This window comes from Triturus cristatus, chromosome 5_1, assembly GCF_964204655.1.
Source record: "Triturus cristatus chromosome 5_1, aTriCri1.1, whole genome shotgun sequence".
In the NCBI taxonomy this organism is placed as follows: Eukaryota; Metazoa; Chordata; class Amphibia; order Caudata; family Salamandridae; genus Triturus; species Triturus cristatus.
In genome coordinates this window covers 483,944,149-483,967,449 of record NC_140587.1, presented here as the reverse complement: position 1 = coordinate 483,967,449, position 23,301 = coordinate 483,944,149, and the positions used below count along the sequence as shown (strand labels likewise).

General features: G+C 48.8%; 1 protein-coding gene across 1 annotated transcript in view; it reads right to left on the bottom strand.

Moving 5' to 3' along the window:
* CNGB3 (cyclic nucleotide gated channel subunit beta 3) overlaps positions 1 to 23,301 on the bottom strand; it is a 966,824-nt gene that overhangs the window by 520,222 nt on the left and 423,301 nt on the right. Inside the window, exon 6 of the mRNA XM_085604101.1 lies at positions 11,127 to 11,486. Coding sequence (XP_085460227.1) covers positions 11,127 to 11,486 — 360 coding nt within the window. The remainder of the gene's footprint in view (positions 1 to 11,126; positions 11,487 to 23,301) is intronic.

Here is a 23,301-nt window from a genome sequence, read left to right as displayed (position 1 = left end):
TTGGCGGAGGGAGGGAGCACTCTCACCTTTCCCCACCCTTAAGTCACTTAGTTTTGTGGGTTGGGCGACAGGCACTCTGCAAGTTACCCATGGGTAGTTCTAGGCCCAATGTGCAGGGAAGCTGGGAGGGGGGTGGTTGGTGTTGGGTGTGGGAGGGGGTTTGTTGGGGTTTGTTTGTTCGACGACATTGACTGAGATAACTCTTGGTGACAGACACACACTTAAAGTCACTCATGGCTACGCAGTGGGATAATGGTTTTACCCTGATGAGCTGGAATGTCAATGGGCTGGGCGACAGGGTGAAGTGTACATTGGTTCTCCAATATCTTAAACAACACTCCCCTGATGTAGTTTTCCTACAAGAGATGCACCTGGTGGGTAATTCATGTAGAGCATTAAACAGGTGGGGGTACAAACTGATAGCCCACGCTGGTCTCACCTCCGGATCCAGAGGGGTGGGAATCCTGGTCAAAAACGCCTTCTCCTTCCATACACAGGTGACACACACCGATGGACTTGGCAGATTCGCTACAGTGACAGGTCGGTGGGAGGGAGGTACGCTCACCTTAACCTCTGTATACATGCCACCGGGCCTACAGGCGAAGACATTTGCTGACCTAGGGACCCACCTGCTTTCCCTGCCGGATGGTTTACTCCTTATGGGAGGGGACTTTAACCTCGGTTGGCTCTGGTTTACTTGATCGTTGCCCCCCCGCGACGTCGGCCCGGCGCAAAACTGGCTCCCTGACTTCTTAGACTCCTTTGGTCTGGCGGATGCCTGGCGGGCGCATCACCCTGGCGACACTGAATACACATTCTTTTCGGGAGCCCATCGCAGTTTCTCTCGGATTGACTACCTCCAGATCCATGCAGCCCACACTCCACACATCCGGGAGATTCGACACCTCGAGCGGGGAATCTCCGATCACTCGCCACTATGGTCCAGAATGGTCATTGGGGACACCAGAGTGGGCGTGCTTGCGCCCATCAGTCCCTGGTACCTCTGCAATCCAGCAGTTCGCAAAGCTCTGCTATCGGCGATTGACCATTCTTTTCTAGAGAATCAGGAATCCGTTGACTCCCCTCTGACTCTTTGGGAGGCGTTCAAATCCGTACTCAGGTGTCAAACCCTCTCCCTCATTGCTGGAGTTAAAAAGGAAAAGCAGAAAGACCTGGAAGGCATTGAGGCGGAGATCATATCCCTTGAAAACAGTGCATCCATGGACCTCGACCCAGAAACAATCCACCTCCTGCAGCTTAAGAGGGACGAATACAGAAGCATTGCGACAGACAGGGCTAAGAGTTGGGGGAGTGAGAGAGGTGGGAGGGTCTGCGAGTGGGGCGATAAAGCAGGGAAAGTCCTCGCTTGGCAGGGCAGAAAGGAGAGGGCCAACAAGATGGTCCCCGAACTGGTCGACGACCGGGTGGGCTCCACTCCGACCCTGGGGCCATAGTCCGCGAATTTGCGTCCCACTATGGGAACATTTACCAGTCCACATCTCATTTTCGCGAGGAGGACTCTTTCGACCTCCTTCGCGATATCCGCTTGCTCACACTCTCTGAGGAAGATGCTAAATTCCTAGACAGTACCATAACCAATGATGAAGTAGCCCAAGCTATTCAGAGTCTTCGACCGGGTAAGGCACTCGGGCCTAACGACCTACCCATCGAACTTTACAAACTGCATCCTGATGGCTTAGCCCCATATCTCCGCTCCATGTTTGAAGAGAGCAGGAGGGTTGGCATCCTTCACCCTGACCAGAGGCTGGCATCACTGGTCGTTATCCCCAAGGAGTGGAAACCCAGAAATAAATGCACTTCCTATAGACCGATCTCCCTCCTGAACGTGGAACCTAAGATCCTTGCCAAACTCCTAGCCACACGACTCACACGGGTGATCACCTCTCTGGTGCACCAGGATCAGTCGGGCTTTATGCCCCACCGTAACACCGCCCTCAATCTGCGTAGGGTCCACGGGGTGTTGGGCAGAGCTGCCACTGTGGATGAGCCCGCGGTAATAGTGTCCCTCGATGCCTCCATGGCGTTTGACACCATGGAGTGGCCCTACCTCTTAGCGGTCCTTACCAAGCTGGGATTTGGGCAGGTCTTCATATCATGGGTAAGACTCCTTTATTCGGCACCAATGGCCTAGGTGATAGTCAACAATAAACGTTCAGACCCCTTTCAGCTGTACCTCGGGACCAGACAGGGGTGCCCATTGTCCCCCGTGCTCTTTGCCCTCGCTCTTGAGCCATTGGCAGCCTGGAGCCGCACTGACCCGATGATCCGTGGGATGCCATGGTCGGCCGCAGATGACGTCCTTCTGTATCTAACCTCACCCAAAAGTCCCTAATTTGTGTTCTGGATATTTTTAATACATTTGGCAAGTACTCAGGATATTCCATTAACTGGGGCAAGTCGCTCATATGTACTGGCTCTGCTCCCCCTAGCCTAAGAATTGCCCAAAGCAGACAGTGAGAAGCGGCTTCCGTTATCTAGGGGGTCTTTGTTACCGTGGATCTTAAACTCCGGTACGAGCGCAACCTTGTCCCACCCCTGCAGCGCCTGAGGAGAGATGTAACCTGTTGGAAAACCTTGCCGCTTACACTTTTGGGGAGAGCGGCACTATTTAAAATGATGTTGTTGCAGAGGCTTCTTTATGCCCTGAAAAATTACCCAGATCCGGTCCTGGCACACTACTTCAGGGAATCAGAGGGGTTGCAGAGAGAGCTGCTATGGGAAGGGAGGCCCAGGATAGCACTTAAAGAGTTGGTTTTGAACTGGTACGACGGAGGCCTTAGTCTCCCGGACATCCGTAAGCATTATTGGGCGGCCCACCTAGTGCCTATTAATCAATGCACATATCGTCAGCCAGATTACCCTGCGTTTAGGATGGATAGGTGGCTGCTTCCCGGTGGGACTTTTATCAGATCCCTGTATTCCAGCCCACGGAAACTGCCCCTCACGGGCCCTACTAAACACTCTGTTACCGTTTGGCATTCCGTGAATAGGAGTCTCGGTTGGGGCCGTAGACTTACCCTGGCCACGCCGTTGTGGGACTCAGAACTGTTGGGGAGCCTTTGGTTCACTAAGGGGTTTGATAAGTGGGACTTGATTGGCATATCTCGACTGGGTGACTTCTGGATCAGGGGCGCGGTGGTTCCCTTTGCCACGCTCCAGCAGCAGCATGAACTCTCCAACACAGAACAGTTCCGGTACACGCAGATTCGTCACACCACCGTCCTGCGGTCGGGCGCGAACCCCCCAGAGTCTTCGCCACTTGAGGACCGTCTGCTTGACGGATACCTTCCCCAAAAAGCAATCTCCCTAACACCCCAGATCTGCTGGGGCAGCTGCGAGAGGGCTGGGAGAGGGATGGTTTCGCATTTGATGACGAGGAATGGCGGGAGGCGGTGGCCTCACCCAGGGAGGTTGCCATACCGGTGCGCTTGCGACTGATCCAACTTAAAATTCTTCATCGTACCTAAATCACAGGACCACAACTAGTCCACATGGGGAGGGGGTATGGGGCGATTGCAGGCAACGTTGTGGACATATGGGTACCTTCAGTCACATACTTTGGGAATGCGACCAGATACAACGGTATTGGCGGGAGATACATGATGTAATGCAGGAAGTGTTGCACAAAGACATTCGTCCAGAGGCAAAGCGATGCCTCTTGAACATGTGGGGTCCCACTGATCTGACAAGCAGGGAGAGTGTGTGGGCTACACTGGGGGCAATGGTGGCCAAGCGGGAGATAGCCAGTCTATGGGGAGTGGAGGCACCACCCACCCTGGCCGCTTGGGAAAGGAGTCTCGACTGGTGCATGTTTAGAGAGAAGACTGCATACGTAGCACGTGGATGCCCCGAAAAGTGGTCAGCGGTGTGGTCCGGGTGGAATGCTTATAGAGGAGGGATCTGTGTTACACCTGTACTCACCCCTGAGGAAGAGTCGTTGTCCCATTGACCCAGCTCAGGGGTATACGATCGTTAATTATGTAATGTGTATTATTTTGGTGAATGTCGCCGCTGTGTTTATTGCATCTGATTTGTCTCATCTGTCCAACATCTGTCAAACCGGTCGAACTGTTTATATTGTTTTAGGCAAAAAGGAAAAACAAAGTTAAAGATATTTAAAAAAATAAAATAATAATTTACACAGCTTCAATGCCTACAACCCGGGGGCTAGCAGCGGTGTCTGGATTGCATGAACAAACCTATCTACAATAAAAAAGCAAAGCTAGTAGCAACACATGAATAAAGGGAAAATAAAGAAACCCCCAATCCCACCCCTAAAATGAAAAGAAAAAGGGGACCTGCACCGGCTTTGGATAAGCTCGCAGTGATGCCGCTCATCATAAGCTGTCAGACTTCTATTAGGATATGCCTCACTACATGCGGGATGTCGTCGCCTCGTGTGCCTCAGGGATCAGATGCTATATTTGGAGATATTTAGGGCATGTTACCTCCCTAAGCTCTTTTGAAAGCAGCTTAATGAAAAGGGGCCATAATTCTGTATAGGTCTTGCCCTTTTGGTCTTGAACTAGTGAAAGGCGTTCCATGCGAGAGTCAGCCAAAGTCTATGTAGCCAGGCCGTTTGGTCCTGCACAGTCATGGAGCCCCATTGCGCCAGCATTGTTTGTCGTGCTGCTAGTAATGCCTATGACATTTGCCTGTCCCTCAATGAGCGAAGGGGAAATGTCACCGTGTTTGGTAGCCCCAGTAGTGTGTATGCTGGCAAGCGTGGGATCTCTGTATCAGAGTGTGCGGTACCAGTAGGATGTAACTGTGTATGCTGATTCGGTTTCAGTGGTGTTATGGGCTGTGTGGTGTGTCCTGTAGTGGATGTTCCCCCATTCTTTGTCCAAGAGGCCCTTCAGGCTCCTCCTCCCAACACAGTTAGCTCTTTCTAAGCCCCTCCCTCTGCCCGGCGGTGAGCATAGTGTACAGTTCTGAGATCAGGTGCTTATCATCTTTTATACCCATTAGCCAGTTTTGCAAACGAGAGCCCTGGGCTAGGTAGGGTGGGGACTTATCCCAGTGTCTCAGTTGCAGGTAGTGCAGCTCATCGGATTTGAGCAGATTGTAATCCGAACGCAGTTGTACATAAGAAGTATGCCATTTACATCAAACAACAAGCCCACCTTTTTGCAGCCCGCTTCCCTCTATCTCTGGAAGACTTCAGATTTGCAGCCTGGTGGGAAGTCTGGGTTGTCCACAATCGGGGACATCAGGGAGGGGAAAGTCATCAGGCCCATTGTCAGTGCCACGGCATCCCATACTTTTAGAGTACCCACAGTAAGTGGGGAAAAGTAGAGACCCCAGGCCTTTAGTTTACGCTGAAGCCAAGCCTCCCTCCATATATTTGCTCCAGTTACTGCTTGATCCATAAAGGTCCAATGTTTTTCCGAGAGTGGACGGTTCCACTCCACAATATACCGGAGGTGGGAGTTTTGAAGATATTTGTGCACCAGCGGAAGGCCCACTCCTCCATCTTGCCAAGACTGCGTCATTTGGCATATGGAAATTGCGCCTTCTTCCCTCCCCAGACAAATTTGTTGATGGCTAGCTGTATAGCACGCATATCTTTCGGAGGGGGAACCAGGGGTAGAGTCAGGAAAATATATAGAATCCACAGTAGCATCTTTACTGCTGCTATGCGCCTGCACCAGGCCAGTTTTAGTCTTGACCACACATCCAGGGCCTTCTCCGTTTGCTCCACCACTGCAGAGTAATTCAGCCCCAGTGTTTTTGACAGCGTTGGAGCCAGGAGGAGCCACGGTAGGTTATCGGTTGTTTGGACCACTGCAGAGGAAATCTTTCCCTTAGGAGCTCTTTGTGTGCCTGAGGAGAGGAATGGTTAAGAACCTGGGACTTGCTTAGCTTTACTTTAAATCCCGAGACTTCCCCGAAGGCCTCCAACTCGGTCAAGAGGGCGGGGAAAGAAGTGAGTGGTTCTGAGAGGGATAAAATTACATCATCCGCATAAAGGCTTATGTTATGGATATTGTCTCCAAATCGTACTTCCTGTATTTGCGGATGGTCCTGGATCTATTGGACGAAAGGTCTCCATGTATAGAGCAAAGAGAAGGGGTGAAAGCGGGCATCCCTGCCTCGTGCCCCTTGCGATGGCGAAGGGTTCCGAAGATGCCCCATTCACTGAAATGAATGCCAGAGGGGCCTGATAGATACATCGAACCCATTTTATAACGCGCTCGCCAAAGCAACGGAGTGTGTCAAACAGGTAACTCTACCATACTCTGTCAAACGCTTTCTCTGTGTCTATTGACAGAAATAAGGCTTCCTTACGGGATCTATGTACGCTATCCATAAGGTATAGGAGACACTTCGTGTTATCTCCCACTTGGCGAGTGGGGATAAACTCCGCTTGGTCGGGGTTGATCAGGCCTGCCATCAATGTGTTCAGACGGGCCGCCAATATTCCGACGAAGAGTTTGGCATCCAAGTTAAGCAGCGAGATTGGGCGGTAAGAACCACACAAACTGGAATCTTTGTGAGGTTTGAGGATTACCGATATCACCGCTTCTGCCATGGAGTCAGTGACTGCAGTGCTCTCCAAAAAGGAGTTGAATAGCTGCGTCAGCAAAGGCGCCAGCTCCACGCAGAAGGTTTTATAGAACAGAGTGGGATACGCATCGGGGCCAGGGGCTTTGTTCAATTTCAGCCTAGCAATGGCCTAGATAACTTCTTCCTGACATATGGGCTCATCGAGTTAATTCGCCAGGGTCCCAGGGAGACGTGTGAATTTGCTTGCCTCCAGGTACGGGCAAGCGTCTTGCTGCCCTGCGTCATCTTCAGTATATAAAGACTGGTAAAATAACATGAGTGCTTCCACTATCTGAGAGTTAGAGTGCACCTCCTCGTCCGAAGGCTTCTTAATCGATGGTATAGCCACCGCCATAGTTTTAGCCCTAAGCCTCTGTGCGAGCAACCTCCCGCATTTGTCGCTGCTCAGGTAAAATTTGTGCATTAGAGTGTATTTCACCCTATCTAGGTCTAGGCGCTTTGGGAGGAGCCCTTTCTTCTCCAATTCTCTCCATACCCTTGGCCCACCTGTGCGCTTATGTATAGCCTCCAGCTCTCTAACCTCCTGTTCTATGTTCTGCCGTGTTTCCCAGTGCCTTCTATTGTAGGGGATGATACAGCACTAGGTTCCCCCCTCACTACAAGTTTAAGACCCTCCCAGATCGCCGCCAGTGAGGTGTCCTCCCTGTCATTGTGCTGTATGTATTTTGCAATTTTTATGCGTATCTCCTTTACCGTGCTTGGTGATTGCAACAGGCCCTCCCGAAGATGCCACCTTGCGTGTTTGTGGCTGGCCTCATCTGGTTGAATGGGTATTGTGATCAGTGCATTATCCGACAGGGATCGTGGCTCTATAGTTGCCTCCTGCACCCTAGGCAGCAGCGCTGTGGAGGCTAGGAAGTGGTAGAGGCGCGCATAAGATTTGTGTGCAGCTGAGCATTGTGTGTAGTCTTGTGTCTCTGGGTGTCATTGACGCCAGACATCGTGCAGCCCATTATCTTTGAACTGTTGTTTACCCTCTGGAGAGAGTGCCCCTACCTGCACAAACCTCTGGCAAGAGCGATCCTTGACATTATCCATTACTAAGTTGAAGTCGCCTCCCACTAGAATCGTTGCATCAGGCGATGCTAACCTCTCTAGGAGGTTCCTAATAATGAAGGGTTCTTTATGCGTGTTTGGCATGTAGATGTTGATTAGTGTGAAGAGAGAGGAACCCCATTGAAGTCTAAGTGCCAGAACCCTCCCCTTCACCTCATATAGAGTTGAGAGGACCTTCCTTTCAAATTTTGCTCTGAACAGGATAGCTTCTCCATTTTGTTTTTGCATCACTTGAAGACCAGTATTGATGTGGGAATCGAAGTGTGCGCATGCGGCTGTGGCTCTGGATTATAGGTGGGTTTCCTGCAACATGCAGATATCACCTTCAGTGTTCTCCTGCAAGGAAAGAATGGCAGAGTGTTTTACTGGCGATTGAGGCCCCGTATGTTGAGGCATATTACCCTGAGATCCTTACTCACGGGGTATAGCCAATGTTAAGTGAAGTATAGGGGCATACTCAGAGTAGGGTGGGTGAAGGGGGGTGAGTCAGAGAGTGTAGCAAATGCAATGCCTTCGCATAGCTGGCCTCCCCATGACCAGTGCAGGTTACCGAAAAATATATAAACCCGAAGCAAATGAACAATAGAAACTCTCCCATCTAACAAGATGAAACAAAAGCAAGATTCCCTGAAGACAAAAGTTTGTCTAGGTAGTACTAGTTGAGGGAGCAGGAGCCCAAGGCAGTACTTCAAAGGTAGGCGAGGGCGGTCTCCGACTCCGCCTCAGGGTTGTGCTCATCGTGCTTTCTCTGTGCATTCAACTGGGGGACGACTTGACTGGGCTAGTGGTCAGCAAGGAAATTACTGCTTCTCTTTCCTTCACGATAGTTGCTGTGTCCGGTTTGTGGGAGAATGAGGAGGAGTTCCCCTCTTTCTTCCAGCAGGGCTGGTTCTGTCTCGAGTCCTCTAGGGTTTTGCGTTACTTCTCTGGGGACATAGGTCTCGTAATTCCCAGGACTTCCCAGGCCTCTTGAAGTGAGCAAATGTGTCTCAGCTTGTCCTCATAGCGGAAGATGATTCGGAAAGGATGTCCTGAGGAATATGCAATTCCTTTCTCTTTCAGGTGTAACGTGATCGGATGAAATTCCCGTCGTTTGAACAGGGTGATAGTTGCTGTGTCCGGTTTGTGGGAGAATGAGGAGTTCCCCACTTTCTTCCAGCAGGGCTTGTTCTTTCTCGAACCCTCTAGGGGTTTGCGTTGCTTCTCAGGGGACATAAGTCTCGCAATTCCCAGGACTTTCCTGGCCTCTTGAAGTGAGCGAATGTGTCTCAGCTTGTCCTCATAGCGGAAGATGATTCGGAAAGGATGTCCTCAGGAATATGCAATTCCTTTCTCTTTCAGGTGTAACGTAATCTGACAAAATTCCCGTTGGCAGATCCTAGAAGAGTGTTGGAGAGTGACCACGGAATTGTGAGGGGTGTGCATCACGCGCCTTCTTAATGATCTGTTCCTTCAGCTGGAAATCGTGCACACACAACAAGATGTCCGGTGGCTGAGCCTTGCACCTTCTTGGCAACCCTCCTCGGTGGGCCCTGTCAATCTGGATCCGGGCTGTGTGGTCGGCACCCAATACCTAGCGAAAGAGGGCAAAAACAAACTCCCTAATGTCCTCTCCCTCTGTGCCTGATTTCACTCCTCTAATGAGCACATTATTGCGGCGGGAGTGATTTTTCAGGTCTTCCGCGTTGCCCTGTAGCTCAATATGCTGGTCCTTGAGCCTGAGGATTTGCTACGGCATCTTTTCCATTTCTTTGTCCCGTCCTGTTTCGTGTTCCTCAAGTGTCACCACACGGTCGCCAATTTCCTCAACATCGCGCTTGACTTCCCTGAGGTAGGCTGCGAGTTGCCCCTTGAGTTCTTGCAGGTTAGCACACAAGGATGTGAATAGCGCAGTCACAAAGGCTTTTGTAGTTGGGGCATCAGCTGCCTCTTGTCCTCCCAGCAGCCCCTCCTCATCTTGGCCCATATTCGCAGTGGCTCCCTGCGTGGACTGCTTTAGGAGCATCTCCCTAACAGAGCACTCTTTTTTCAGCCTGTCACTCGTCATTGTTCCTGTTATAGCTCGGCTGGTGCGTAGCAGGCCTTAGGCCCCTGTGCCCCTGGTGCTGTTGACCCCTTGGCTCTCGTCTAGGCTGTATGGGCCTGGTGTGGGGGTTACCTCCTTATGCCTGGCCGAGCATGCGCGCTCCAGGATCCCTCACTCTGGAAGGCGTTGGCACCACTCAAATATGATCCACAGGCATGTCGCCCCTACCCCTCAGCGCCTGAGTCTAGTGCTAAGCGGAGAAGAGCCCACTGCTGGCGAGAGGCCCTGACCGCTGAAAATGGGGCCGGGGCTGTGTGGTCAGGTGTACTATGCAGTTTATGTGTACCCTGCAATTCAGTGCGCTAGTGCCGTCTAAGGGTGCTTCCTCGGGCGACCTTTCTTAGCGGCAGAGGGGCGTCTTCTCCCAGAGTCAGTACGCTCAGGCCTGAGCTAGATCAAGGTGCTGCGGGCCCCAGCTGCGTCCACACTCTACTTTTCTATCTCCAGGAGCCTGGACTCCTCCCCGCCTCCGTGAGCGCTTCTATCTATCTGCCTGACCTATGTGCCAAGAGGGGCCCAGGCCTCGCTTGCCTCGGGCCACCGCTCGCTCTCAATAGTCTCCCCCCCCCCGCAGGAGTGGCCCCAGCACAGGGGGGGTCAGGGGACACCTCGGCAACTGCTATGGCCGGAACTGACGTGCCGTAAGCCGCCGCCCATGCTCCACACCAGGTAGGCCACAACTCTCTCTTCCCTCCCAGGGTGCACTGCGCTGGATCTCTGGGCTCTCCGCACCCCCAGGGGGTCCGATTGTGCCCTGGAGCCCAGTCCTCGTCCCTCCTGCCAATGATTAAGGCGCAGAGCAGGCGACTGCAAAGGGATTGTTTTGGCAGAGCCAGAGAGGCCGCAAAACACGTCTTATCCGGCCGCCATCTTGGCCACCCCCCTCTTACTTTTTAACTGGTTTCTATATGCTTTAGCTGTTTTAAGCTTATGCTTCGGAAGAAAAATGATATCTGATTTCAGTGCTTACCTCAATATGTTTTACCGGTCTGGACTTAAAAATACAGGCATGGCCGGCAAAAAGGAGGCAACCATCCGGTGGTGCAGAGTAAGTGTATTGCTGAGAAAAGATTACCTTGGTCAATAATATTTTGATAATCAATATTCACCTAAAAAATGCAATGTATGCAATATTCTATGTTGCCACCTACTTGCACAGCGAATATATTATTTTCTTACTCTCAAATACCTGAAAATCTATTTAAGCTTTTTAAATAAAAAAAAAACCAGTTCTCACGAACAGTTATTCTCCTTTACATTGCATGCGGACTCATGAACATTAATTTAAAAAATGTAATGAAATAAAAGTAACCCTGTCCTAACGTTTTGCACTTCTTTCCCAGAGGAACAAGCCCTCCGGATTTCAGGCTACTTCGAGAGCTGTGTGGTTTACCTGTGTATGAATCAATGGACTCTGGAACTTTAACTTTCTTCAAGTACTCCTTAAACGTCCGCTTTTTGAACCTGCAACACAACATTTCACAATAGTGCTCCTCTTCTGGCACGACTTCCGGCTCCTTTATTGTATCCTCTTCTTTTTTTGGCGGCTTATCCTCTTCTTTTTTTGGCGGCTTATCCTCCTCTTTTTTTGGCGGCTTATCCTCCTCTTTTTTTGGCGGCTTATCCTCCTCTTTTTTTGGCGGCTTATCCTCTTCTTTTTTTGGCGGTTTATCCTCTTCTTTTTTTGGCGGTTTATCTTCTTCTTTTTTTGGTGGCTGGGATTCCGGAGCAGGCGCCTTCTTTTTGACCGGAGCTAATAAAGGAAGGAAGACAAACAGCATAGGAGTGTAATAAGGACACGTTTTGAAGGATTACTCTTCTGGCGTATAATGCCGTAAGGGCTTTTAAACAGCATGATGAAATGCACAAATACATTACTCAATCCCCGCTTTATAGAAATTGCAGTACTGGTTAATGAGGTAAGCATGGTTATTAAATGGGAATACTGGCACTGGAAAAGTTAGCTCGTACTGTCATGCAAGTAAGTCATTTCAGGATTTCTTTGGTAAGCACCTTGGGGCACATTTGCAAGAAGGTGCTGCAGCGTGGCACAGCAAGCCCTTTGGCTGTGCCACGCTGCGCAACTTTCAGAGCACAGGAATGCGACATATCTACAAGGATATGTCGCATTCCTGTGCTCTCCCCTGTGCTGGCGCACAAACAGCTGCAATGGGCTGGCGCAGGCACACTTGCACCATGGTGTAAGGATGCCTGACATGGAGAGATTGTTTTTGAGCAGGAAGGGGCCCCGTACTGCACAAAAACAATCACTACAGGCATTTTCCTCTTTCAATGCACGCTGTAGAATGCAGCACGCATTGAAAGAGGAAAAAACGAGGAGAAATAAAAACATTTCTCCTCGTTGCGCCTCGCTACGCCACCCTTGAGTAGCATACTGACGCATTTCCAGGTTTACGAATCCTCATAAATCTAGAAATGTGTCTGCTTCCATGGGTGTTGCGTTGGAACGCCCACAGCAACACCCATGGAATGCCCCTTTCACGGAAAGTGCTGCATGTAAAAGTGACGTATTTAGAAGGACAAGAAAAGCCCTGTCCTTGTGAATATGGGGCAGTGTAATGCACTGCCAGTGCGTCACAGAAAGTGACAAACTGGCAGAGCAAGGGGCTTGTAAATCTGCCCCCATGTTTATTTGAATGAAGTTTGTCAGGTGTTTTCACCAATTGCATTAAAGTTTGTCAGGTGTTTTTCACCAAAGTATTTTATTTGTGGCTTCATGGCATTTTAATATAGCAGGCTCATGCTGCATTTCAGCAGCTCATTGTGCTTACAATATTCACTGGAAATAAGGGGTAGGTGGTGGTAACCGAGGTGAAATAACATATATGGTTATGCAGGTTTTTCGTCCAGTTTCCATTTCCGTTCTTTAGCTTGGCAAGTCCAGCTCGCACAGTGGATTAATTTGACTGATCATTGGTAACTATAAATTTAAAGTTTTTGATTCACCAATTTTTCCTTCATTTCTACAATAACCTGTAGAAGCAAGTAGAGTGATCTTAGCAAGATTTCTCTGCCTTTCCATCGCCTATCCTTAGGACCAACATGGCAGCATGCTTCTGAACCTTTGTCTAGGGATTGCCTTCTGGAACTGCAGGTAAAGCAATTTGCAGTAGTCAAGTGTTGAGTCAGTCACCACAGGATCAATGTGTGCATTGTTTCCAGTGATTTAAATCATTCACTAACCCTAATAATAAGTGTTGTTATACCAGGAGCATGTTTTAAGAAGAAGGTTGTACTGTGTGTAAAAGCAAACGTTTCTGCCACTCGCAATTAAGCAATAGACTAGGGTATTGGCCTCGGAATGGGTAGAATTAGTTGAAGGCACAGAGGGCCAGATGTACGACCTGCCAAATAGCACCTCGCAAATTGATTCACATTTGCGAGGTGCTATTTGCATGTACAACATTGTGTTTAACACTGTGTTATATCCTTAGTATTACATTTAATTGTAATCAGCCTAGGTCTTCCTAGCTGCTCAGCCAGAGTGAGAGATGGTAACGGAATGTTGGTGTGACTGTGATGAATGGAATGCCTGGGTGCCTGTGTGGATAAGTGGTGACAGTTGGAGATGGGCTGAGCAGCTGGGCAGGCTGCTCATGGTGGGGCTGGTGTAGGAGCTGGTACATGGCTGAACTAAGACTGATATCATTTGGAACTGGAACCAATAAAGAAGACTTAGAAACTTACAACATGGCTACCAGTGTCTTCATGAACAGAGCACAACATAATTTTGGCGATGAGCGGACCTGGACCCAAGCGTACTTATGGATTGTACAGAAACCTAGAGACTACTAAGAAACCATTGTAACCAGCGCAACTACAAAGAAAAAAAGAAAGAAAAATACCTGAAGCAGAATAGAGTAAAAGGCAAGCCAGCCCCACCAGTGCCCTGTCACCAGACGGCCCCAACCTGTGTCTTGCCTGATCTTGCTCCATGAACTTGACCACAGGTATGGTCTGTATGTTAGGGTATGAATGGACTGACTTTCACCCTACCACTTCCTTTTGAATCTGCCGTATGGATGTATCCACTACGCAAAGGAATTGTGGCTGCACAGATGGGAGTTATGGATTGACTCAGTGAAACTATTTCACAGCTGCCACACAGGAGCGGTGTGGTTCTGCAAACATTGGCGTTTGTTGGCAAATAGAAAGTACAAGTATGCACATTGAATGCAGTAGAAGTAATGTGCCTGGGGATCTATTCATTTCTATGAAATACAAAAGACTCAGTTCAATTCCACATCCAAATGGATATACACGTCTGGTGTTTTCTGGAGCTTTCCCTTTTCTACATCCTTGTGCTTGGAGCATGAGGAATTGTGTCCTTTCATGGACAAGTATAAAGGATGCATTTGTCTTTACTTTGTGGCAAGCTGCGGCGGTCTTCATCAAACGTGCCTCTGCTGTGCACACGCTTGAAGTGTGCAAGAGTCTACTTAATTCTATGGTGAGACATTGCACAAGGAGTGGCACGATCTGTGCTTTATTTTCACGATGCCAGTGGGAGTACTGAAACATGTGTTGAGTTTTTACATGGCTCTTAGCTACATGTTGTGCTGCTGGACGCGGAGGCAAGTGCCCAAAGTTTGATTTATGAAGACTTAGGAGGTGAGCCAATTTCATGTTTTCACTGTTTTTCACTTGTACGAACTATTAGCCACTTTTACTAGCATTAAGCTAATTTGGCAGTTCAACTGCTGCGCATTAGTTCAAAACTGAGGCACGAGCCATCTGCTGCACGCGCTCTCTTACCTTCCATGAGGTACGTGCGTTTGTCTCCATGGCACCGTGGTTGCGTCCTGTTCCCTGAGGCACCGTCAGCTGCTGATGGACGCTCTGCAGCACAGCAACGCCGGGAGCCATCCGGCATGACGTTGTCAACGTTCGGCCATCTTGGGGTTGGCGCTCTCTGCCTTTTGGCTACCATTGTTTTGCCAACCACGTTTTGCTGTTGACGGTTGTGCAGCAGGTTCGATGTGGTGAGATGTCTCTCTCACAGTCACTTCGTTTTTGTCCACCATCGTGTCAGCGGATTTGGAGGATCATTTTTGCATTCTCAGAGGACGGTTTGCCATTTGATTTGTGGCATCTGGAGGCAGCTTGGGTGGTGAGTGGCAGCATAGTTTTGTTTCCTTGCTTCTCTTCGGCTGGAGAAACGGATGGAGGAGACGCAGATGAGGTTGACTGGTTGATGCTGTTTTCAAGGGAGTCCTGCTCATGTTTGTTCTTGGAGTGAAGTCTTTTAACACTATCCCGGTGACACGCACATCATATACTTTGACTGTTGGTATAAATGGGCTGTTAGCAAGTCTGCGGTCGGAAGATCCTATTGCCAATGTTACTGTGTCTGGTGTTGTCCCAATGTCCATGGCATATTGCTGCGGTGCCGGAAAGATTCATGCCCTTTTTTTTTTTTTGTGGCATTTTGTAAGTAATATTTAAGTCAACTGTATTAGGTCTGTACAGTGTGATGTTGCTTGTGTACTTACACTCAACATGTTGAGGATTTATATCTGACTACTAGGTAACATGGTACATTTTTGTCATACGTGTTTTAGTCACCATCTCTGCCATGTTTTGCTTTATGTTTATCATTACTTTTAGGCATGTTCTCAATTGAGTTCTCTTACGCAAGGGTGTTTGTTTCCTGGCACAACTCGGGTGAGTGGTCGCTCACCGGCGTGGAGCACAGGTCACTAGTGTTCTACAATAGATGGAATTGTATTTGTAATTTCTAAAGTTTCATGTTTCGTGAGGCCACAGTTTAAGTTGTTTTTATTTATTTATTTATTTATTTAATAGTTTTATAAAGCGCGTAGTAACTCAGAGAGCATCCCAGCGCTAAACCTGAATCTCCAAAGGTTTCTGCCGTCTGACGGGATTATATTTGTGGGAAAAGAAGAGTCTTTAGAGTTTTTATGAACTGGAGGTAGTTCAGTTCTGTCCTGAGTCTCCGTGGTAGGCGGTTCCAGTGTTTGGCCGTGTGGACCGAAAAACGACGGCCACCGGTCCTGGCCTTTTTGACTCTGGGAACCGAGATCAGATTTTCTCCACTAGAACGGAGATCTCTCTCCACTTTGTAGGGAATTAGGAGTTCTTTCAGAAGGGGAGGGCCATTATTGTTGAGGGTTTTATGGGCCAGGCAGAGGGCCTTGAAGACCACCCTTTCTCTGACTGGGAGCCAGTGGAGAGACTTGAGCGCTGGCCTAGCAGAGGATCTTGCCGGTGTGTCCGTAAGTAGGCGGGCGGCGGCGTTTTGGACTTTCTGCAGGGTGTTAAGGGTGGTTTCGGGGGCTCCCAAGTAGATGGCGTTACAGTGGTCCAATCTTGCCAGAATTAGACCCTGGATGAGGAGCCTCCTTGCGGTTTCGGGGAGCAAGGGAAAGATCTTCCTGCAGGCTCTGAGTAGGCCAAAGCATGTCCCTGCCGTCCTTTTTGCCTGAGTTTTAAAGCTCATGTCCTTCTCGATCCATACACCTAGGCTTTTGACCTCGTCCTTGGGTGCGGGAGGATTACCTAGGCAGCTAGGCCAAAGGTGAGGTGGCAGGGAGGGCCCCTTGTGGCCCATCAACAGTATCTCTGTCTTGGACCCGTTCAATTTCAATGATGAAAGATTCATCCATCGGTGGGCTTCGGAGAGGCAGCCGTGAAGGTCTGAGGGGGCTTGGTGGGGGTGTGAAAGGGTTACGACCAGCTGAGTGTCGTCGGCGTAGTTGATAACTGATACGCCGAATGAACTGACCCTCTTCTCCAGTGGGGCCATGTAAACGTTGAATAACGTAGGGCTCAAAGAAGAGCCCTGCGGTACTCCACATCGGAGGGGGATGAAGGGTGAGTGGCTATCATTTTCCCGTACCTGGAAGGAACGTCCTGATAGAAAGGATTTTATCCACTTCAAAGCCATACCTTTCAGTCCAACTTCTCCCAGTCGGTGGATTAGGGTGGGGTGGTCTACAGTGTCGAAGGCCGCACTGAGGTCCAGGAGGATCACTGCCACTGATCCTCCCGTGTCCAGAATGCTTCTGGCCTTCTCCACTGCTGCCAGGAGGGCGATGTCTGTGCCCTGACCTGGGCGAAACCCTGTCTGGGAGGTCCCTAATAGGTTATTGCTCTCTAGGTAGAGTGATAATTGCTTGTGGACCAGCTTCTCTGCGATTTTGCTGTTTCCTGGGAGAAGGGAGATGGGTCTGTAGTTAGAGAGGTCCTGTGAGTCTAGGGAGGGTTTTTTTAAAAGGCCTTTAACTGCTGCTGCTTTCCAGCTAAGAGGGACTATGCCCTCCGAGAGGGAGGAGTTGATTAGGGCCGTGAGGGGGGGGATGATGGTACTTGATACCTTTTTCAGGAAGCGGAGGGGTGCAGGGTCGAGGGGGGAACCACTTTTAATTGAAGCCAAGGTTGCCCCTACCTCTTCCGTTGTTACAGGGCCAAAGACGTCCAGGGAGGGTTGAGGGCTAGCCGATGGCAGGGGGGGATTTGAGATGGTGATAGTAAGATCCTGGTCCAAATGGGCCGGTTCGGGGGAGGGTATAGCAAGGAGAATTTTTTGAATCTTCTCGTCAAAGAAGGTGGCCAAGTTGTTGCATTTGGCTTCAGCTTCTTTGGGGTCGAGAGATTTAAGTGGGGGATCGGGGGCGTGAATGAGTTCTTTAAGAACAGAGTACGTTTCTTGAGCCGAGCTGGCCGCGTTTCTGATTCTGTTCTCGTAAAAGCAGATTTTTGTGCTACGGAGCTCTTTTTTGTAAGATTTTATAGAGGTACGGAACATTTCTTTTTTTCCTTCTGTTTTTTCCTTCCTCCAAAGGCGTTCATTCTTTTTACAAGCCTTGCGCAGGAGGTTGAGTTCCGGGGTGTACCAGGGTGAGGGATTCACTCTCTTGATGTGTTTCAGAGAGTGAGTTTTTGGCAGAATGGCGTCGAGCGATTGGGTGATCCAAGTGTTGAATTCTTTGTCCCCTGCTACGGTGTTAAGAGAGGGGTCAGGGACGTTTTCCCTGAGTTTAGCTGCCCAGTCGTCTGGTTCCAGTTTCTGCCATCGCCTGGTGTACGTTCTGATTTTGGGGGGTTGAGGGGGCGGAGTGGTAATATCCCATACGAGGGGGACCAGGAAGTGGTCCGTCCATGGAAGGGGGATATGGTCAAGGGTTTTCAGGTCGGGGATATTGGAAAGGATAGGATCAAGCAGTTGCCCTCTTTCATGAGTGGCCTGAGGATTTTTAAGGTCAAGGCCCATTGAGGCAAAGTCTTGGAGTAGTTCACTGGCCTGTTTGTCAGCCGGGTCCAAGAAGTGTACATTAAGATCTCCCAATAGTATGTAATTGGTGGTTGACGTACATTTGATGGAAGTCTGATCCATGATTTTATTAGGAAAGTCTGCTAAGTTGCCAGGCGGGCGGTATACCAGTGTTCCTGACAGTGAAGTAACTGGAGAGATGTGTATCGTATAGTGGCAGCTTTCGTATCCCTTGATGTTACCATCAGATGTTCTGCAGGTGAAGCCGTCCTTAAGGATTATGGCTAGTCCACCTCCCCTGCCCTCAGGTCTATTCAATGAGCACATGAAGTACCCGGGGGGGAGTGCTAGGACGGTGTCGGGGCCACTGCTCGGAGTGAGCCAGGTTTCCGTAAGAAACAAGATATCTAGGACGTGGTTTGTGATTAGGAGGTTGACTTTGTGCGAATGTTTCACGAGCGATCTGCAGTTAAGTAGGCCTAGGAGCAAGCCCTTGGGTGCCGGGGGTTGTTCGGCGGGATAGCAGAGGTTGCAACCGGAGTATTGCATATCACCCTTCAAGATATGCGAACAGGAGGGATGTTTGTTGATGTTTAAGGCTAATAATTCCTCACGGGTGTAAGTCCGGTCTGGAAGGGGCAGAGTGACTGGGCCTAAGGCCGGCTGGGCCCGGACGGGCCCAGACGGGCTTGCCTTTGGCGCGCCTTTGGCGCGCTGACGGCGCGCCCGCTGCGCCCGTCCGCTGCGCGTCCGGTGATTGCACATCCTTATAGGTGGGAAAGGGGGCGGGTGGGCGTGGCCTAAGGTAGGCGTGGCCTCGATTCCTCGCCGTCAATGGCGGCAAAAAGTTAGGGCCCGATTCACAGAACAAACTTAAGCCAAAATCCTAAACTTAGTACCATTTAGGTATTCACAGAATGCACTTACTACTTCTGGTATTCACAGAATGAACTTACTACTTTTGCGATTCACAGAATAAACTTACTACTTTTGCTATTCACAGAATGGATTTAAGACTACTAACTTTACGTCCGCACTCGGGCCGGAAATTCCGGGCCGGAGGCGGAGCTTCCGGGCCGGAGGCGGGGTTTCCGGGCCGGAGGCGGAGCTTCCGGCCCAGAGGTGGAGATTTTAAATCTCCGCCACTGGCCGGAATCCCCACCTCCGGCCCGGAAGCTCCGCCTCCGGCCCGGAAGCCCCGCCTCCGGCCCGGAAGCTCCGCCTCCGGGCCGGAAGCTCCGTCTCCGAGCCGGAATTTCCGGCCCGAGTGCGGACGTAAAGTTAGTAGTCTTAAATCCATTCTGTGAATAGCAAAAGTAGTAAGTTTATTCTGTGAATCGCAAAAGTAGTAAGTTCATTCTGTGAATACCAGAAGTAGTAAGTGCATTCTGTGAATACCAAAATGGTACTAAGTTTAGGATTTTGTCTTAAGTCTGTTCTGTGAATCGGGCCCTCTGTTTTTGCTTCGTTCGGTGCAGCGAAGGGGTCGCTGTTTAGGCGTTTCTCGAGCCCGCTGCGGAGGTGCCTGACGGGTGAGTGCGCTTTAAAATACAATTTTATAAATGGTGACACAAGAGAAAACAATTTTTTAAAATCGGTGGTCTCCCGGCTTCCGCCTCAGGAGATTGCAAGGGTTCTGATTGATTTACGCTGTCGGCAGCGTTTTACACTGTGGCGGGTGGGCGTGGCCTAAGGTAGGCGTGGCCTCGATTCCTCGCCGTCAATGGCGGTAAAAAGTTAGTTTTTGCTTCGTTCGGTGCAGCGAAGGGGTCGCTGTTTAGGCGTTTCTCGAGCCCGCTGCGGAGGTGCCTGACGGGTGAGTGCGCTTTAAAATACAATTTTATAAATGGTGACACAAGAGAAAACAATTTTTTAAAATCGGTGGTCTCCCGGCTTCCGCCTCAGGAGATTGCAAGGGTTCTGATTGATTTACGCTGTCGGCAGCGTTTTATACTGTGGCGGGTGGGCGTTGCCTAAGGTAGGCGTGGCCTCGATTCCTCGCCGTCAATGGCGGCAAAAAGTTAGTTTTTGCTTCGTTCGGTGCAGCGAAGGGGTCGCTGTTTAGGCGTTTCTCGAGCCCGCTGCGGAGGTGCCTGACGGGTGAGTGCGCTTTAAAATACAATTTTATAAATGGTGACACAAGAGAAAACAATTTTTTAAAATCGGTGGTCTCCCGGCTTCCGCCTCAGGAGATTGCAAGGGTTCTGATTGATTTACGCTGTCGGCAGCGTTTTATACTGTGGCGGGTGGGCGTGGCCTAAGGTAGGCGTGGCCTCGATTCCTCGCCGTCAATGGCGGCAAAAAGTTAGTTTTTGCTTCGTTCGGTGCAGCGAAGGGGTCGCTGTTTAGGCGTTTCTCGAGCCCGCTGCGGAGGTGCCTGACGGGTGAGTGCGCTTTAAAATACAATTTTATAAATGGTGACACAAGAGAAAACAATTTTTTAAAATCGGTGGTCTCCCGGCTTCCGCCTCAGGAGATTGCAATGGTTGGGACATCATAGTCTCCTGGTGGGTGGACATCACATGTTATTCCCACTTGAGGGTGGTTCTGGTCATGGTGGGTGGTTTCTCATTTCTTTGTGTTGTGTTGGTAAGTCGTCTTGCGCTGCACGTCTTGTCTGTTTGTATGTGTGTAAGTCGCCCTGCGTTTCACGTGTTGTCCTGTATAAGTCGCCCTGCGCTCCAGATGTTGTTGTGTGTAAGTCGCCCTGCGCATCATGTGTTGTCCTGTATAAGTCGCCCCGCGCTTCAGATGTGGTTGTGTGTAAGTCGCCCTGCGCCTCACTGTGTGTGCCCTCTATGTGGTCCATATTTGGTGCACGTGTATCTGTAGTGTTGGTTCACCCTTGTTGTCTGTTTCTGGCCTCGGGTGTTTGTCGTGGGTGTGTGCACCCTTCACTACTTTATTTTCAAAATTCATGGGGAAGGATGGGGTTAATGCTAGTTTGTAATTTAAATTACTTGACAATTTTTATTCCTTCCCAAAAGTACGCAGTGTTAGTCTGCTTCTCTGTGTTTTAACATAGTTTGTGATTTGATCATTTATTTCACGCTTTGATATGACTTAATCTTCATGAGAGAGGATGGGGGATTTTGATGCATGTTTTATATGTCGTATTTTGTCCATCTTTTCTTTATTTGCATTGTTCTCTCTTTTGTGATGTTTTACTTTTAGTTGCATCCTTGAGTTACGAACATTACTTCTTCTTTTGTGCATAGTTCTCTGCTTTAGTATTGTAATCTTTGTTTTAATTTTAAAAGGAAAGGGATAATGTTATATCCTGAGTATTACATTTAATTGTAATCAGCCTAGGTCTTCCTAGCTGCTCAGCCAGAGTGAGAGATGGTAAAGGAATGTTGGTGTGACTGTGATGAATAGAATGCCTGGGTGCCTGTGTGGATGAGTGGTGACAGTTGGAGATGGGCTGAGCAGCTGGGCAGGCTGCTCCTGGTGGGGCTGGTGTAGGAGCTGGTACATGGCTGAACTAAGACTGATATCATTTGGAACTGGAACCAATGAAGAAGACTTAGAAACTTACAACATGGCTACCAGTGTCTTCATGTACAGAGCACAACACAGTTTGCAATTCCCAATGGGGTGGCGAATTGCGAGGATCATGAATATTAATGAGCCTCTCGCAATTGGCGAGCCCATTGGGAATGACAGGCCCTCCCAGGGATGGTGGCCTGCTGGGCTCAGCAGACCACCATGTCAGGGACTGCTTTTAAATAAGGCAGCTATTTTTTTCAAGAATGCAAAAAGATCGATTTTGGACATGCTTAACATGATGTTTAAATAAAAACAACTGTCACTCAAAATATTTTTTACTGCTCTTTTGAGCCAATCTAGGAGTTCTGCCTGATAATATATTTTTAGTCTAGAAAGTGCCAATCCTTCTTCCTCCTGATCCAGTTGAATAGCCTGAATTTAAAGCTTTGGCTTCTTCCCTTGCCAAATAAAATGTCGTATTTCTGAGTTGAATGCATCAAAAAAGGATTGTGAGACTTTAATTGTAATATTAGAAAATAGGAATAATGGTAAGATGCTCATTTTGACCATGGTGACCCACCTACAATTGTCAGCTGCAAATTCTGCCATTGTTTTCAGAAATCACACACTTTCGAAAGTGTGGAAGTGTAGTTGAATGTGAACAGATCGTCAATCTTTGCGGAAACATAGAATCCTAGATATCTAATAGGACGAGCTGGATGGTAATAGGCTTTCATTGCTATTGGCAGAATTTCTGGTGAGCAATTAAAAAGAAGAGCCTCGGATTTTGAATGATTAATCTTATAGCGGTCTAAGTGCGTACGTTCATTTATATTTGCATAGATGTGCAAAACATTTATTTTTGCTGGCTATAAAACCATGTTGTCAGCATAAAGTTTAAGTTTAGCCACTATGGCAATGTGGTACTAATATTGTGATCTTGCAGAATAGCACAGGCTAATAGTTCAATAAATAGGGAGAACAGAATAGGAGACATAGGACATTCTTGATGGGTACCCCGTCTAATGAAAACTTTTCCTGCTGTTCTATTATTAATGGTTATATAGGCCTTTGCATCTGAACAAAGATCTTGAAGTAGCGGAATGAAACTTGGTGGAAAGGCAAATTTAAGCAGAATAGCAAATAAAAGTTACCATTCAACAAGGTCAAATGACTTTTCTGCGTTTAACATTATGACCGTAGCTGCATTTTTTTTAGTTGTAAAATAGTTGATTGCTTGAATCCCTCCCTTACCCAACCTCCCTTTCCCCCAGCCGGGTGCCTTGGACTCGTACACATGACTGCTTTTCCGTCAGCAACCGCTGCCGCAGCCTGTTACTCTGAAGTTTTCCCCGCTTGGAGGGGAAACATAAAATTAAAGAAGAAGAGAGAGAAAGAAAAAAAATACAAAAAGCAAAAGAGCAAAGACAATAAGGAAGAGGCCCAAAAGAATATATCACATCTGTGATCCCTTTATGGTGGGCCACCACTGCTAGAGAATGGTCTTCAAAGTTCTTTAAGAGTCTCTTTTACCTCTCCACTTCTAAATAACGGACTGCAAAAGTTCGATGGCTTGATCCACAGAAGCAAAGACACAAAATTGTCTCTCAAACAAGACTTTAAGTTTTGCTTGCTGAATCAAAGTTGCTTGTGTTCCATGTTGTTTGAAGGAATCTATCATAGCCTTAAATTCAGGCCGACATCATGCTGTGGTCTCAGATGTGTCCGAACTAAATTTAAATGTACAGTTATCAAATGTCTGGAACCCTTTATTCTGTGTTGGGTCCATTAAAATGTATTTCCTCTATTTGATGGTCTCCGAAAT